Source organism: Anopheles merus, chromosome X (genome assembly GCF_017562075.2).
Source record: "Anopheles merus strain MAF chromosome X, AmerM5.1, whole genome shotgun sequence".
Lineage (NCBI taxonomy): Eukaryota > Metazoa > Arthropoda > Insecta > Diptera > Culicidae > Anopheles > Anopheles merus.
In genome coordinates this window covers 14,503,636-14,518,609 of record NC_054081.1, presented here as the reverse complement: position 1 = coordinate 14,518,609, position 14,974 = coordinate 14,503,636, and the positions used below count along the sequence as shown (strand labels likewise).

General features: G+C 46.6%; 2 protein-coding genes across 3 annotated transcripts in view; both read left to right on the top strand.

Moving 5' to 3' along the window:
* The first annotated feature begins 1,542 nt into the window (after positions 1-1,542).
* LOC121595858 (DNA damage-regulated autophagy modulator protein 1) lies at positions 1,543-4,191 on the top strand. Its single transcript, XM_041920162.1, has 4 exons — positions 1,543-2,125; positions 2,197-2,318; positions 2,591-3,111; positions 3,219-4,191. The coding sequence occupies exons 1-4, from the start codon at positions 2,061-2,063 to the stop codon at positions 3,294-3,296; spliced, it is 786 nt and encodes a 261-aa protein (XP_041776096.1). The 5' UTR covers positions 1,543-2,060; the 3' UTR covers positions 3,297-4,191.
* Positions 4,192-5,761: 1,570 nt separating this feature from the next.
* The window catches only part of LOC121598787 (probable glutathione peroxidase 2), an 85,779-nt gene continuing 76,566 nt past the window's right edge, over positions 5,762-14,974 (top strand). The window contains exon 1 of one of the 2 annotated variants that reach the window (XM_041926071.1): positions 5,762-6,172. The gene's annotated coding sequence lies outside the window, so the exon portion shown is untranslated. The remainder of the gene's footprint in view (positions 6,173-14,974) is intronic. The other variant, XM_041926079.1, reaches the window with a different exon arrangement.

Here is a 14,974-nt window from a genome sequence, read left to right as displayed (position 1 = left end):
CAGAACTGGTATGGGATTGGGATCAGTTTCAGGACTGGTTCAGTATCAGTTCCTGGATCGGTATGGCTTTGGGTCAGTATCAGACATAGAACTGATTTACAGTACTGGAGTTCAAAAACAGTCCCTAGACCGGTATGGGGTTGGGATTAGGCTTGAGCATTTTGGTTTATTTTCATGAACGTGAACGTACTAGGTTTTTCATCTAGATGAACTGAACGTGAATCGCGAATCGTTCGTTCATTGCATTTATGAAAATATGGCAATTAGTTTCATTACGCAAGAAGAAGTACATGATGATTTATAAAGAATCGATGAACGTTGCTTAGATTAACGTAGGTCGTTTGTTCTTTAGGATGAATTGAATGAATCGTATAGTTCTGGTTCTTGAAGCACTACTCTAGTTCGGATATGTTCCATTACATCTACATCGGTTTGTCTTGGGGATCCGTTTCAGGAATCGCATAGATTCAAGATAACTTTCACATCCGGTAATGGTTGAGATTCTTGATGTGCCACGTGCATTGGAGCACTTGAGAATTCAATTATAGTGGAGCACCGTTTATCCGGGCTTCTCGGGACTTAACCTCGCCCGGATATGCGAATTACACGGATAATGAGTTAAATGATATATTTTATCACCAATTCCTGATTCATGTTTGGAAAATTATCTTATTTTTTGATAAAACTAACCCAGTTCTTATTACCGTTATGTTTTTCCAATAAGAATAGTTGAAATTTGCCAAGAGTTATAGCGTTTTTTTTTTGTGACGACAATATGCTCTTAATATGCCGCTTTTTCAAATATCCTCCTCATAACGCAATGTCACCTTTGTATTGAATTGTCATTTCAACAGCACAGATTAACGGACAGCCGGATAAAAGGTACCTGGATAAACGGCACAAGCTTTTATTTTGCGTAGCTCTGTACGCGGCTCACATTAATTAGAAGCAGTTAAAGCCCTGCGAATTGAGCACTTTATGCATACAGTGGTGGAATTCAAAGTCGGACACTTCCAATTCGGACACTCTTTCTACCATGAAAAATGTCATTATGCTCCCCCCATTATTCCCATATAAAAGTTTATTTTTGATTCTGATTTCACATTTCCGTGTAGAAAGGTAATTAATGAAGCCCACTGCACAGTTTTCATGATGATTTATAATTCTAGGAAATTGATGAATGGATCGCAAAGTAGGAAGAGCGACTGGACTTCAATGTGAATTTCCTAAAAATACCCGATTTTGAATACCCGCACTGTACGCGCCTTGAAACATTGTGTTATTAAGGCATGCTGTTAAGCTCGGCATGATATTGACGACTGTGCCACACGATCAGCCTTAGGAGGACGAAATATTTTTCCTCACTAGGAGCAAACCACTCGCATCTATGATAGTTTTAGGTGCATTATTCACGTACAAAATACGACTCCTCCCCACCCTGCTTCCCCCCACTTACCGATGTATAAATCGTGCATCGTAGAAACGCAATAGAAACGCATCACTGTCAGCTGTCAGTTGTGTACCGTGTGCGCACGGCAAACGTCAAATGGCCGTACGGGCGAGCGAGCGAGACGACAACCCCGGGCAGCGCATAGTTGCGTTTCATCAAAACAAAAACGCAGCAACAAGAGAACAAGCGCTCGGAACAGTAAGGCAAGCGGTGCGCCGCGATTAGTTTTGGTACGTTTTCGTTCGTGTTTAGGAGCCGTTTTTTCCCCCCGTGTTGCAATTGCACAATTACAATTCGCATCGCAAGCGACACTACGCAAACAACGCGTACGGTGAATCCCTGCCCACCCACACGCAACTAGCGCGTGGTACGGTTCGAGGCATGACCGAGGCTGCACCGTTTGGCATGAGTCAGCTACAGCACTAGCACCCAACACTCTTGCCCCGATGACAGAACTCGGGCAAGGGATAGAGTGAAGCTGCGTTTTGTGTGTTGTTCCCCGTTCAAGAAGGAAAAGACGTCCAGTTTTGTTGCGGTACCGCGGTAAATACGGACACCAATCTCTCCTGCCCACTCTGGTGAAGCGTATCGCGCGGAGGGAGCTGCAACCATGTCGAACCTTTACCTACTTCCAATCTCCGTGTTTTTGCTGTTCAATTTCACCTTCATCGGCACGTTAGTATTGCGTAGCTCTGCTCGTTTGCCCTTTCCGCCTGCTAAATCGCCTTGGGCTTTCACCGTTTCAGGTACATTGCCGCAGTACTGCAAGGGCATGTGGTGCCGACGGTACCGTACATCAGCGATGCGGCCACCTACTCACCCGAAAGCTGCGTGTTTGGGCAGTTCATCAACATTGGCTGTGTGCTGCGTAAGTAGAGGCGTAAATCTAATTTATGAGGGGGGTTTTTTAGTTCGTTTGCCAATCTATTGGAGATGAATCATGCGACCAATGACTCAAGTATATTGGATAATTACAGTTAAATCTGCATCCATAAAATAATTTGTTAAATTAATGTTCATAAATTCATGCATTCATGTATTCTGCAATGATCGGGTCATAAATCCTTAATTCCATAGTACAAAAGTAATTGTAGTTCGATGATTCAGCAGTTTTTGCTAAACTCTGTTAAACCCTTTTAGTTGGCATCACAATCTACGTGCGCTACCGGCAGATACAGGAGCTCTCGTTCCGGCACAGTGACGTCCGGCAGGCGCTGGGCCGGTGCAGCGGCATCGGCTTCTGGATCGGTATCGGCAGCTGTCTCGGCATCAGCATCGTCGGCAACTTCCAGGAGACGAACGTGCGGATCGTCCACTACGTCGGCGCGTTCCTGAGCTTCGGGCTCGGCACGGTGTACTTCTGGATACAGTCGTACATCTCGTACTACATCCAGCCGTACATGGGCACGATGCAGAAGGCGAACCTGCGCATGGCCCTGTCGGTGGTGTGCACCGTGTTCTTCATGATCGTCGCGGTGACGGGCGTCATCTCGCACATCCTGTTCCGCGGGACGGACCCCCGCAAGTGGTACCCGTCGGACGGGGGCTGGGAGTATCACGTGGCCAGCTCGATCTCGGAGTGGATCGTCGCGACCGCCTTCTGCTTCTACGTGCTCACGTTCACGGACGAGTTCCGCACGATGCAGCTGGATCATCCGCCGGTAAAGCCGAACATCTCTTTGCTTTAGCCGTACATCCCCTGTGTAACGATGAGTGACGTTATTTATGTGTTTTGTTGTTGTTATTCTTCTCTCATTATCAATTATAGCTTATTCTGCTGGAGATTGACTCATCGCGAACGTACGAACCGGTCATCAACGATGCGCCCGTAGCTGTTATCTCGTGATTTGAATCGCGGCACGATGGCAACGAGCGCACCAGCCTGCGAGCATCAACGCACAGCCTTAGCCGACCGGGCGCACCCGCTGACGACGATGGCGGCGGGGGTGAGGAGGGGGATGGTGCCAGTAGCAACCAAAACCACCGTCCGGTGCGATCCTTCAGCGATACCGATCTCAAACTGCTTTGCCGGCGCTGCTCCGAGCCGGTCCGGTTCGCCGGCGGCCGAAAGCGCTCCCCGGTGGCAAGGGGCACGCCCCAGTCCCAGCGCGCACCGTCGGCCGGCTGCAGTGTTGCGAACCATCCGCCCGTCGCGGCGGGCAAGCTTGGCTCGCTGACACTGTCGCTGATGCTCGTCGCCCTGATGGAAGCACTGCACTCCCTTACCCTTTACTTTAGTGACAGCCTGCGGCAGAGCTACATTTGATCGTACGTCGTGTTCCGGTTTTCCACTTCCCCCTGCGACCGATAGTGGTCACCCTGCACCCTAGCAATCCCATTTAGCGATATTATAGGAAGGAAGTTAGTGTTGTTACATGCACACTTTTATTTAATATTTACAAGAAAAAGGCCACCATGTTGGGGATGTAGTGTGGCGAGGAGTAATATTAGGTTTGAACAAAAAGGCAATTTTGTTGTTTTATTTCTCTTAGTCTCTTAACACCACCTCCCTTATCCCACTTAGCTCTCGAATGCTCATCAGTTAGGATCGAGCATCTTTCAGCGAGTGAAGCATGCGGTTATTTGTTGAAAATGAAGTCTGGTACAGAAGCGTTGGAGCAAGATCGGTAGGGTAAGGAAGAAACAACAATGAGCTGTGTTATAGCAAAATGGAAAACAAATACCAATGCTTGTAATAATTCGCTAGTGATGAAATAAAAAACAAAACATAATCAACTACACATGAATCGATGGCTCTTTTGGCGACGCAGATCATATTGATGTTGAAAATCGCCTCGCTGAATTTGGGCAATGTAGATTCTGTTTCGCTGTTACCGACAGCGATAAGATGCAAGCTAACTTGTCTTGTTCGGCGGTAAATCGAACGAATGTTGAGCGTTAAGTATGTGTGATGACGTCAGGGACGTCATTAAGGGTAGGTTTTGCAATTTTAAAACATTTAAAATATCCTGCATCGGTCTATCGAGCCACTTCGGACAAAGGTTGGGGGAAATCACATACTGGTGGCATATTTCGGGAATTCGTTTAGCTCTGGCTACTTGGTCAGTTCTGAATTCAAGCGGAAACAGGTGCTTATAATCTTGAACAGTTTGATGACTTGCAAGTACCGAGAAGATTCAACTATCGATTCCGATTCCAGAATTGGAATCGGCTCTAGAGTTGCAATCGGCTTCGGAATTGGAATCGGATCCGGAATCAAAATCGGAATCGGCTTCGGAATCAAAATTGGAATCGGAGTCGGCTCCAGAATCGGAATCGGCACCGGGATCGAAATTGGAATCGGCTCCGGAATTGGAATCGGTTCCACAATCGGTATCGGCTGAGGAATCAGAATCGACTCCAGTATCGGAATCGGCTCCGGAATCGGAATTGGCCCCAGAATCGGAATTGGCCCCAGAATCGGAATTGGCTCCAGAATCAAAATCGACTACGGAATCGGAATCGGCTCTGGAATCGGAATTAGCTCCGGAATCGATTCCAAACACGGAATGGAAATTGGGTAGGTCCGATTCCGAACTTCCACCAGTATACTGAATGCTTCGACCCTTATTTAAGTATTAAGTTGACTGGCACATCACCCTTATCTGGGTGACGGGTTTTATTGCTATGTAATTGAAAACGATCCATTCTCATGAATATCCCGGAACCGATACCGATTTCGGAGCTTATTCTGATTCGGGACCTACTATCCGGAATTGATTCCACACAAAAATTGGTGCTAGTCGGAATCGATTCCTACCAAAACTTCATTTTCCTCATCAGTACAATAAATCGATCAGGCTTGGCATAATATTCAATGTCATGATTTAGATATTCTACAATCGGTAACAGGCACTACCAGAAAAGTTCGTTGAAGTATCTCCTATACCGGGAAGTTGTGGGAAGATATACAGAATATGATAAACACGTGGTTGGATGCTTGGGAGCGATGGATAAGTAAGGATGCTTGGGAAATTCACGAATGCATGGAATTGTACATCCAATGATAGACTTAATTAAACGGAATCCTTCAACACCTAAAGTCACCTTCACCCGCAGGAAGATAGTCAGTAGCACCTTCTTCTAGAACGGTCATGCGATAATAACACTATCTCGGATCGTTTCCATTTATCAAATGTGATAATTGATACATCAGAAGAAAAAAAAAAACAGGCACCAAGACACGCTACACACCAACACCGAAAACGGCGTTCTATTTCCCATCGCCTGAAGGTTGCCGAAATCGCGTGATCAGCTGATGGGGTAATCCCGCGCGCACTTCCCTCGCCAAGTCATATGATCATCCTCTCGAGGTTCTTCAACAACACCAAAGAGCTATTTTTTTTTGACAGACCTTTGTGTCAGTGTGTCTGGTCGGTATGTTTTCATTCACTAGCTCGGCGCAGACCCGCAGGGGGTGGTGGTGAAGAGATCTATGCTGCCGTGCGGTGCGTCACCTACACAGTGAAAATCTTTTAAGCCGGTTAGCTTACCGGGTAAGGGCCGGCAGGCAAAGTCGCGGATTTGTGTTGTTTCGTGTGAGTGTGTGGTATTTTGTTGTGTTGTTTTTTTTTTTTTGCTCGCCACTGGGCACACACATGTTTTGTGTGTGGACCAAACAGTTCAGTCTCAGTTCGACAGTGACCGAAGACGCAGTAGGCCGTACTATACCATACCAGCCGACTGGCAGAGTTCAGTGCGTTCGAGCGCGTCACAAGCAAGGTAAGTCGCGAGAGGGAAAGGGCTTATTCTATTTTTGTGCGTATGCCTTCGGAGATTATTATTTCATAATCGCGTGCGCGAGTAGACGCGACGATGTTTGCAGTTTTTTTTATTGTGTGTGCGCTGCGAAGCGCCGGATGCAAGCTGGGAAGGGTGGATTGCTCTTATCAGCTCCCTTATCAAGCTTCCTGTCGTTCGCAGCGACTGTTGGGCAGCTCTTGGTCAAGTGTGGGGGATTTTTTCCCAGTAAAAAAAATCAGAAAAAATACTGTTTAGTTAATAACAAATCTCTTAAAAGTTTGCCAAACTCTCAAAACAGTTGCAAAGCAACCAAAAGTGACATCATCCACATGCGCGTCGTGTTGCGAAACTCATCCCGATAAAGTGACCGTGCTAATAAACGACGCTTCATTCTCGTCATTATACAGCACGCGTCAATGGAGAGTGTGAGCGAGAAAGAGCGCACCAGTAGCGTGCGCAGCTTCCCCAGCCGGCGGTGACCTGCGCAGTGGTTTTAAACCCCCGTCGAGATACGCCGAGAACAGCCAACACAAGCGGAACGAACGATCAGCGTCGGAGTGGCGAATTAGCATTTATTGCTCGTTTCATTAGAACCCTCCGGTTCTGGTTGTTGTGTTATCACAATTCCGGCCTGTTGTTTGCGCGATGTTTTTGTTTTCACTCTCTGCTTTTCGTTTCTGTTTCGTAAGTGCGAGATGGTTTTTTGATTTAATCAACGACTTCTAGCGCTTGCTGTGAACTTGTTCTGCCTTTCCAAAAAGCGAACGGACGCGGGGATCTTGTGACGTCAACTATGCGTTTTGCCGGAGAGAAAGAGGGATTTCAACCGGTGCTGAAAGTTGAAAGCATAAATCAACAAATTGGACATTACATATTATTAAATTCGCTACATCTAACCGTCTTCGTCTACCCATATGATTGTTATGAGCTGAGCGTACATTTGGTTCTGGTAAAAAAGAAGTCTTAACCAAAAAAACAACAAAACACAAAACCACTTCAACAGCCAACTCTCCAATAGCAAGCACACGTACACGTGCCAACACACGTATCTGCGAAGCGAATCATCATCATCATCCCGTTCCGAGAGATCATTTACCGGGGGAGGGGACTCCGGTTGCTGTTCCGAAATTTCGTTGAATAATTCAACAGCTGATTCTTTCATCCAGTTTCTTTCGCCAACCCGTCCAACGCGCACTTGGCCCACTGCCAAACGTATCGGCCCGCTGCTGCATCGTAAAGTTAAACATGTTTCCATGGCCCTTCACCAACGCAACAACAACGGCAGCCACGATTTGGCTAGAGTTGGTGTCGAAAATATTGGCCAAGAAAAACAAGTGGTGCGGGAAACGTGTCGAGCATTCGGGAAAAACGGGTTTTCCGTGCTTCCGTGCCTGGCCCGCTAACAAATCGGCGGTAAACGGGGAACCGCCCGGTGTGGCCGGCGCGATGTATTGAGTTGTCATAATTTGGCTGCGTTTGATGAAACGGTTTTTAGCCTCAATTCACAATTCACCAATTCTCCGGCTCCTTCCTTTTGAGATAAAAAGGGGTAGCAAATGAAACAAAAAAGAATCAACCCACCATTTGATTGGATTGGGCTGTAAAATGAGACCCTTTTGGGCATGGTGGGAAAGAAAAGTGAATTTTATACTTCTAGCATTCTTTCAACGTACCCGCTCCCCCCATGATCATTTTCCCATTTTGAAGGATTTAAGTATTGTATGGTTGACTGGTACAAACAGGCATAGAGGATGAGAGAGATAGATAGAGAGATAGAGAGAGAGGAATAGAGAGAGCGTGAAAGAAAGAGAAAGGGAAATAGAGGGAGAGAGAGAGAGAAAGAGAGAGCGAGAGAGAGATAGATAGATAGAGAGAGAGAGAGAGAGAGAGAGAGAGAGAGAGAGAGAGAGAGAGAGAGAGAGAGAGAGAGAAAGAGAGAGTCATCAAAATGTAATTCCAACATCTTTTTCCTGCTTAATGTGTTCATTTCGTCGGTCTCAAATTATTCTGCAATTGAGCACCCCTGCTAACTCCTGCCAACGCACCATTGTACGTATGCATTGCGAACTGATTGAGTGTGTAAGTAAGAGTTTATAGGGCACGGATTAACTGCTGTAGAAGAGAGCAATTAAAGCGCCCGGGGCACTGTAGCCATGAACACCAGCCGCAACTCCTGCCAGCTGAAAATGCAAATTCCAACTTTGTACGGGCGGGAAGGGCGGAAGCGCTTTAAAGTTCTGAACAAGCTGAACCCCACCAAGCTACTGCGGGAATCTAAAGGATCCAGGCGCCAATGATGAACTCGCCCCGAACAGGGTGGCAGAGCGGCCTGCTATCTGCGTTCTCCGTTTCACCCTTATCGTCCTGGTGGCAGAAGCATGTGATTAAAATCAATAATACCTGCCTTTGCCTTTCGTGCCTCGGCGCGCTCTTCAGGCTCTCTCGCATTCTTCAACCGCTGGAGATGGGAAATTGGGGAGGAAGGGGGGAGGAGTGTAGATAAAATTCGCATAAAAATGGAAAATGTAAAGTGGAAACCTACCTGCCAACGAGTGGAAGTGGATATCTAAGAAGCAATAAGGGGGGAATGGAACTCATCCTCCAATTCATGCAGATGCGTATCGAAGTGTTCCGATATCATCTGCGGCTGGCAGTTGATAATGGCAATAAAATGTCAATTTCTCGCTTCACTTCGCACTCGCAGCAACGAGGGACAATTGGAGTGCGACTGGGGGAGGGTTAGCGAGTAGTACACCTGTACCCGGGTGGGGTGTAGGGTTTCGAACGCACCATTTTCTTACCAATCGCAGACGGCTGGTGGAGGAGGTCGTGGCATTAAAAAAGAATTTGAAAAAAAAAACTTCCCCCGAAGGGTCGGTAATTTAAAACCAATATTGTGCCACATTTTAAAGCTCTCACGGCTGGAGGATGGCGAGGGAGGAGTGAGGAAAAACGGGCTTACAAGGCTCGCTCGAGTGGAACGGAGCTCACTTTGAACCAGTTAGGGCCTCGCTTGAGTCTATTTGAAGGGTCTAAAAATACAAATAAAATACAAAGCGGAGTCCGTTTTGGGAGGGAACCTCGCTTCCGTACGTAAATCCAGGCCCTAATCTATTTGGGTTAATCATCCGTCACCAGATTCCTGGGGATGTTTCCAAGGAGAAAAAGAAAAAGACGAAGAAGAAGCATAAAAAAGCGAACCCATTTGGCACTTAATTATTGTCAATCTCGGCTGCGCTAACAGTCTCGGAAATCACCAAAGGATTGGTGAGGGGACGTTCGGTTGGGTGGGTTGACTTTACATCAGGTAGGCTGGGCGATTGTCGGCAAGGGAAAAGGGAAGGAGCAGGTTCACATCACAGCCAAACCATCAGGGTAATATCGATCGAAACTCCTTTCAGATGCTGTGCTTCCTCGGCACAACGGGTTCCGGTTGCGTGCGGCTTGTTTCGCTCGCTTGTGCCTTGTGTCGTGTATGTGTGTATTGCTGAGGTAGAGCGTGCGTGTGTTTGCGTGATTTTAGGGTTTAGGCGTGCAGAAGACAGCCCTCAGAGTTAACTCCATCACGCCAGCATCCAAGCCGGGATGCTTGGAACGATAATTAGGCTCGGCGAGACTGCTGTGACCTGGTTCACCTGCCAGTGCGCACGGGGGAGAGCGGGTTCTATTGACCCGGAAGGATTGATTGAGCAGCTCGGCCAAAGCAGCCAAGGGCCCTCTCCTACATGGACTCAATCGATCCCAGCGCTGGGTTTGCTGTGCTTTGCTGTGCTGACAGGGATCGAACGCGTGGACGAAACACAGGGGGAGGAGGGGATTTTGCTCGTGCACATTAGTGATGGGTAAAGTAGTCAAAAATCCGGAGTCGACTCCGATCCGTTTGGAAGTCGTTCGAAATCGTCTGGAGCCGTCCGGAATTACCTGGAGTTATCCGGAGTCGCCGTCCAGAGTCGTCAAGATTAGCCCGGAGTCGCTTGGAGTCGTCCAGAAATGTCTGGAGTCATCAAGAGTCGTCTGGAGTCGTTCGGAATTGTCCAAAAACGTTTGAAGTCGTAGTAGTCCGACTTCGATCAACTCTGATTCCGGTCGACTCTGATCGACTCTGGACGACTCTGGATGACTGAGACTCCGGTTGACTCTGGATGACTCCGAACGACTTCGGACGACTTCGCACGTCTCTGAATCTGGGCGGAACTAGTGGTTCCCATTTTGCCGGAGTCGTTATCGGTCTAACAATAGTTGGAGTCGGATCGGAGTCTAGGGTGCGCTCCAGAGAGCACATCACTAGTGCACACCTCGTGCAACTCGGGGAGTGAAAACTTCTGGACACACTTGTTCAGAGAAGTTCGCCGAAGTTCTTGGCTGCGGGTGGGTCACTTGTTTTTTTTTTTTGCAGAATATTTTGTGCAACTCCCTCGTGAGCATTATCGTACAATATCGAGCAGTGGTTGAAATCTGTGTTGCTTTCGTTGCTGCTTCAGTGCAGACCTTTTTGGGAAGTGGGAGCCCTTTTTTGTTTTTCTTAATTACATACCTTCTTCCGTCACCTTCGAGAGGCGCTTAGCTGCTGAGAGGATGTAAAACTCATAATTAAACCCCTGTCTAGTGTGATGACGGGTAAGCTTTCGCAAAACCAACGCAAGAATACGGAGAGAAAAAATCGATAGTATATTCTCCTGTTTTTCTCGCTCACTCACTCACTCACCTTTCGTCTGGCACTCTTAGATGGACCAGTGTCGTCCACGGTGGAATTTGCATTCGCTCAACAACTTTTAATTAGATCTGCATTTAGCTACAAATCCCTTACGGCAAGTTCCCAGGAACTCTCCGGCAACCTTTTTGCGTCGGCTCGTTACAGATAAGCCAAGGCGGGCCGCTCTATCGTGGCGTTCATTTCGACACCCCCGCACACCGGTGTGCGATTGATTGATTGATCTTTAGTGTTTGCTGGAAGATCCAAGATTCTTCGGTCCGACTAACGATAACACTCGGAGCAAGGTACCATCCAGGGAAACGACTTGGGACCTGTTAGCGTGAAAGGGCGAAAATGGAGGCGAAACAGATCGCGGCAAAGATTTGCTCATAATTAAATTGTTTGTACCCCGGCAGATGCTTGGTTTGTGCAGGGGCGGTGGGGTTGTTACGTTACTCCCGAAACTTTCCCGAATCCACCGTGAGCGAAGAAGGGTTTACAGTAATAATAATTCAAATCTTTCGTTGAGGAAAAGGCTAAAGCCCCCGCTTCCTGGGACTTATGAGTTCGATCGGAAGTCATGATTTAGAGCTGGACTGGACCGACCCGTGAGGAGAGAAGGGTTCCAAGGGTTTTCTTTCAAAGGGAAGGCCACTCCTCGCTGCTTTCATTACCGGCAACTGGATCGTGTATAGTATTGAATATATTAATTCGAAATCAAACATTAACCATCCATTCTCACCGAGCTCTGGCGCTTCAGGTGCCGCCGCTTTCCAGAATTTTGATAATACCCGTCTGCTGTAAGGGTTAGGATAGCTGGTTCTACTTCAAGAAAGGTACAAAGAGAGATGAAAACGCGAGCAGAACGCTCCTCCCCCAAAAGAAACATGTTTGATGTGTCGGCGAACAGAATTTCGGCTATGGCGCTGTGGAAGAAAATTCAATTACCTGATAAGGTCAACCCAGCTGTCAGGCCGGCCTAACCGAGGCATGGGCACGCGGAAATGGGAGCTGGGGCAGGCTTCTTTTTCAATCCCACGACGACATCTCTTTCCCGCGACCGGGCACCATCGAAACCCCGCTGAATGTACCCAAAAAACCAAACCAAACAAAACAAAACACCTCTTTCCACAAAATAATAAACGATAAGCTGTAGCAGCAGCAGCAGCAGCAGCAGCAGCCGGCCAACATCCGCGCGTTGAGTTACGAGCGCTGGCGAATGGGGTGCGAAAATGGGGGAAAAGGTTGGTGAGGTTTCCGTGCAATCTTTCCTGTTTAGTGGAGTGGAGCACTTTTTCACTTCACTTTATGGAACAAATGAAAACTCCGGCTTTTGTTTTTGCTTCTTCCGCTACCTTTGCTGTGTCATTTTGTGGTGCCGTGACCAGGAAACTTTTGAAGCGATGGGAGAGTAAAGCAAAAACAAAACAAAAAACTTCAAACGAAGCGTTGGTTTCGTTCGAAAAAAACAAATCCCCCAACCCAATTGATCCGTTACCGAAGTTTAGTAGGTAAAAAATCACATGAAAATGCATCACCTTCTTCTTCCTCTTTTCTCAGTAGATTTTTTTTTGTTCATTTTCTCTCTCACGATAGCTGATTTGAAGTTTCATCGTCGTCCTTTTAAAAAGGTTTCCGAAATTTGCATGATTAATGAGTGTGCAAATATCTCATTTCTTAGCGCGATTTTGTTGATCGGTGCAGAGCAGCAGAGAGAGGAGGAACAAAATTCGCAAAGGCGAAAAATCGAATCTCACCCTCGATCTTGCTGCTCGCTGAATATTAAAAAAATGCCGGCCGAAAGTGAGGATAATTTTGATTTGTGCGTGGTGTATATATTATTCCATGATCCTGCTCGCCTTCTCTCTCTTGTGTGGGTTCTCTTTTTATTTCTTTCTCCAATTTTTTCTCCTTTTAAGCACAGTCAATCTGAAACGTGTGTGTGTGTGCGCAATTTGGAGGGTTAGTCGCTGGAGAGTCATTTTTCATTTTCGCCCCTAGTCACAGCAAGCCAGCAACAGTTGGTGAAAATGATTGCTAATTTGCCATCGCGACACCGCCACGGCCTTCCGATGACAGGGCAGGTTCGGATGGCTGCTGTGAGGAGGGTTTCAATTTTTGTTATTCCTCTTGTATCGATTAGTCGCGTACGTCCCCTTTTTACTTCACTTTTTTTGTTGTTGGTTACGTCTACGGCTGTGCGAAACATACTGCAGGCATGGTACTTAATATATATATATTAAAATCGAAGAAAATATCGATCGAAACATCGAGAGCAGCTCAAAAATAGATTTAAAACCTGCAAAAAAACAATCACTTTAACGATCCAAACCATCACGCCCCCCCTGTCGTTTTGTGACGCTCTGTGGTTTATGTGCGTTTGTTTATGTATTGATTCAAATCAACCTTTCTGATTCGAAGCTACCCACCAACAAATCCACCAGCGAAGGAGCATACGCGAGCTAAGAATTACACGCAACAAAAAAAAAAAAAGGAGAAGGAATCATCCACTCGACAAAAGAAGACAAACGTGAAGCTAGTGCCCTCTGCGAGGGAGCGTAATGGGGCGGGCAGTTTATAAATGTAGCTTTTTTGTCTCTTCCTCCACGCGGTCGGCCAACCCTGTTTCGCCGAAGATTGGTGCGTCTGCCGTTCGCCCGAAGCCGTCGCTCGGTGGGTCATCAACTGGGAGTGATTTGTCATAAAAATTTATGTCAATGCACATAAATCTTCCGCCCTTGGTTTCGCTGGTACGGTCGAGCGGATGCTGCGACGGGGCCTCGCAGCACACTGTGGGCAAATGTGGTCGGCCCGGGGACGACACAAGAAAAAAAAAAAACTGGCAACCCAGGCGAGTTTAGGCAATGTTTTTGTAATGCCGATTTCTATCTGAAGTATGTTTTGGGCTCAGTTTTTGCTGTTGTTCATCGTTTACTGCCCCTTGATTGCTAGCCGCATTCAGTGATGTTGTTGTTTTTTTTGCACCGTTTAAGATGTAAAAGACAGTTGTGTGTTGCTTTTTAATTTTCACCCACAGTGAGACGCGATGGTTGACTGGAAGCGGCGTCAGGCCATCTATCTAGCCGTGGCACGCCAACCAGGTGCTGCCCCAATCCAACGTCACGCTGGAGCTGATCTCTCTCTCTCCGGCGGTCGTAAACTTTATTAACCCTGGCTGCTTTGGGGATTTTTTCGTACGTCTGAGGAATGCTCAAGGAAAGGGGAAGCAGGAGGAAATTATTATAACCCATCATGCTGCACACCACACTCCCATCAGTATCGTTACCGACCTTCACCCGGTTTGGGTCGGGTTCGTGTGCCGTGGTTCGCTAGGTTAAGTTAAGTGAATTTTTATTCGACACCTGCCATCGATATCCTCCCAGTGCCGGCGTTCCCTGGCGACGGGGCTAAAGGCGTACAAAAGAAATACAATGAAACACGCATGCAGATGTGTGTGTGTCTGTGTGTGTGTGAGAGCTACAAATTTTCGATCATTTTGTTTCGGTCGCGGGAAGAATATAAATCGTTTGCAGTAACGATTATTATTTGCACGTGTTTTTTTATTGTTTCACAGGTAGAAATGATTCTAAGGAATTAACATATTTTTCAGCAGAATTTTCACTTTCTTTGGAGTGAATTAATATGTTAATTTTAAGCGAAAGCTTTTTTTTAAGTTGTTCCTCGCGTCATTGAGAATCGAACACACAACCTTTCGTTCGGAAGATCGCTTGCTTGACGCGACACCGTGATGCTACGCTCTCGCACAGCTCGCTACAGAGTGCTTTTGATTGTTGCGCGATTCTGAAGGGAATACGAATATGATTATGATTTTAAGTTCGGTCGAGCTTTGGGCACGGCATAATAATAATAAAAAACGCTGCAACATTTCCATAATCTTATTGTACAGAAAATAATTGCAAAATGGAAATCATCGCTCTCATTTTGTAAATTTTAAATTTAAATTAAAGCACCTAAGAAACCCATTCTTCATCCGAACCTAGTTCCTAGAAAGAAATGTAACTCTCAGAAAGAGAGAGAGAGAAAAAAAAACGTTCTGTATTTTTTTTATGATACGAAAAACAAAACGT

Bases quoted from the DNA above. Each gene is read 5' to 3' on its own strand.
- LOC121595858 (XM_041920162.1), top strand. From the start codon at position 2,061: ATGTCGAACCTTTACCTACTTCCAATCTCCGTGTTTTTGCTGTTCAAT. The intron at 2,126-2,196 runs GTTAGTATTGCG...TCACCGTTTCAG, and splicing joins AATTTCACCTTCATCGGCAC to GTACATTGCCGCAGTACTGC. The intron at 2,319-2,590 runs GTAAGTAGAGGC...AAACCCTTTTAG, and splicing joins CAACATTGGCTGTGTGCTGC to TTGGCATCACAATCTACGTG.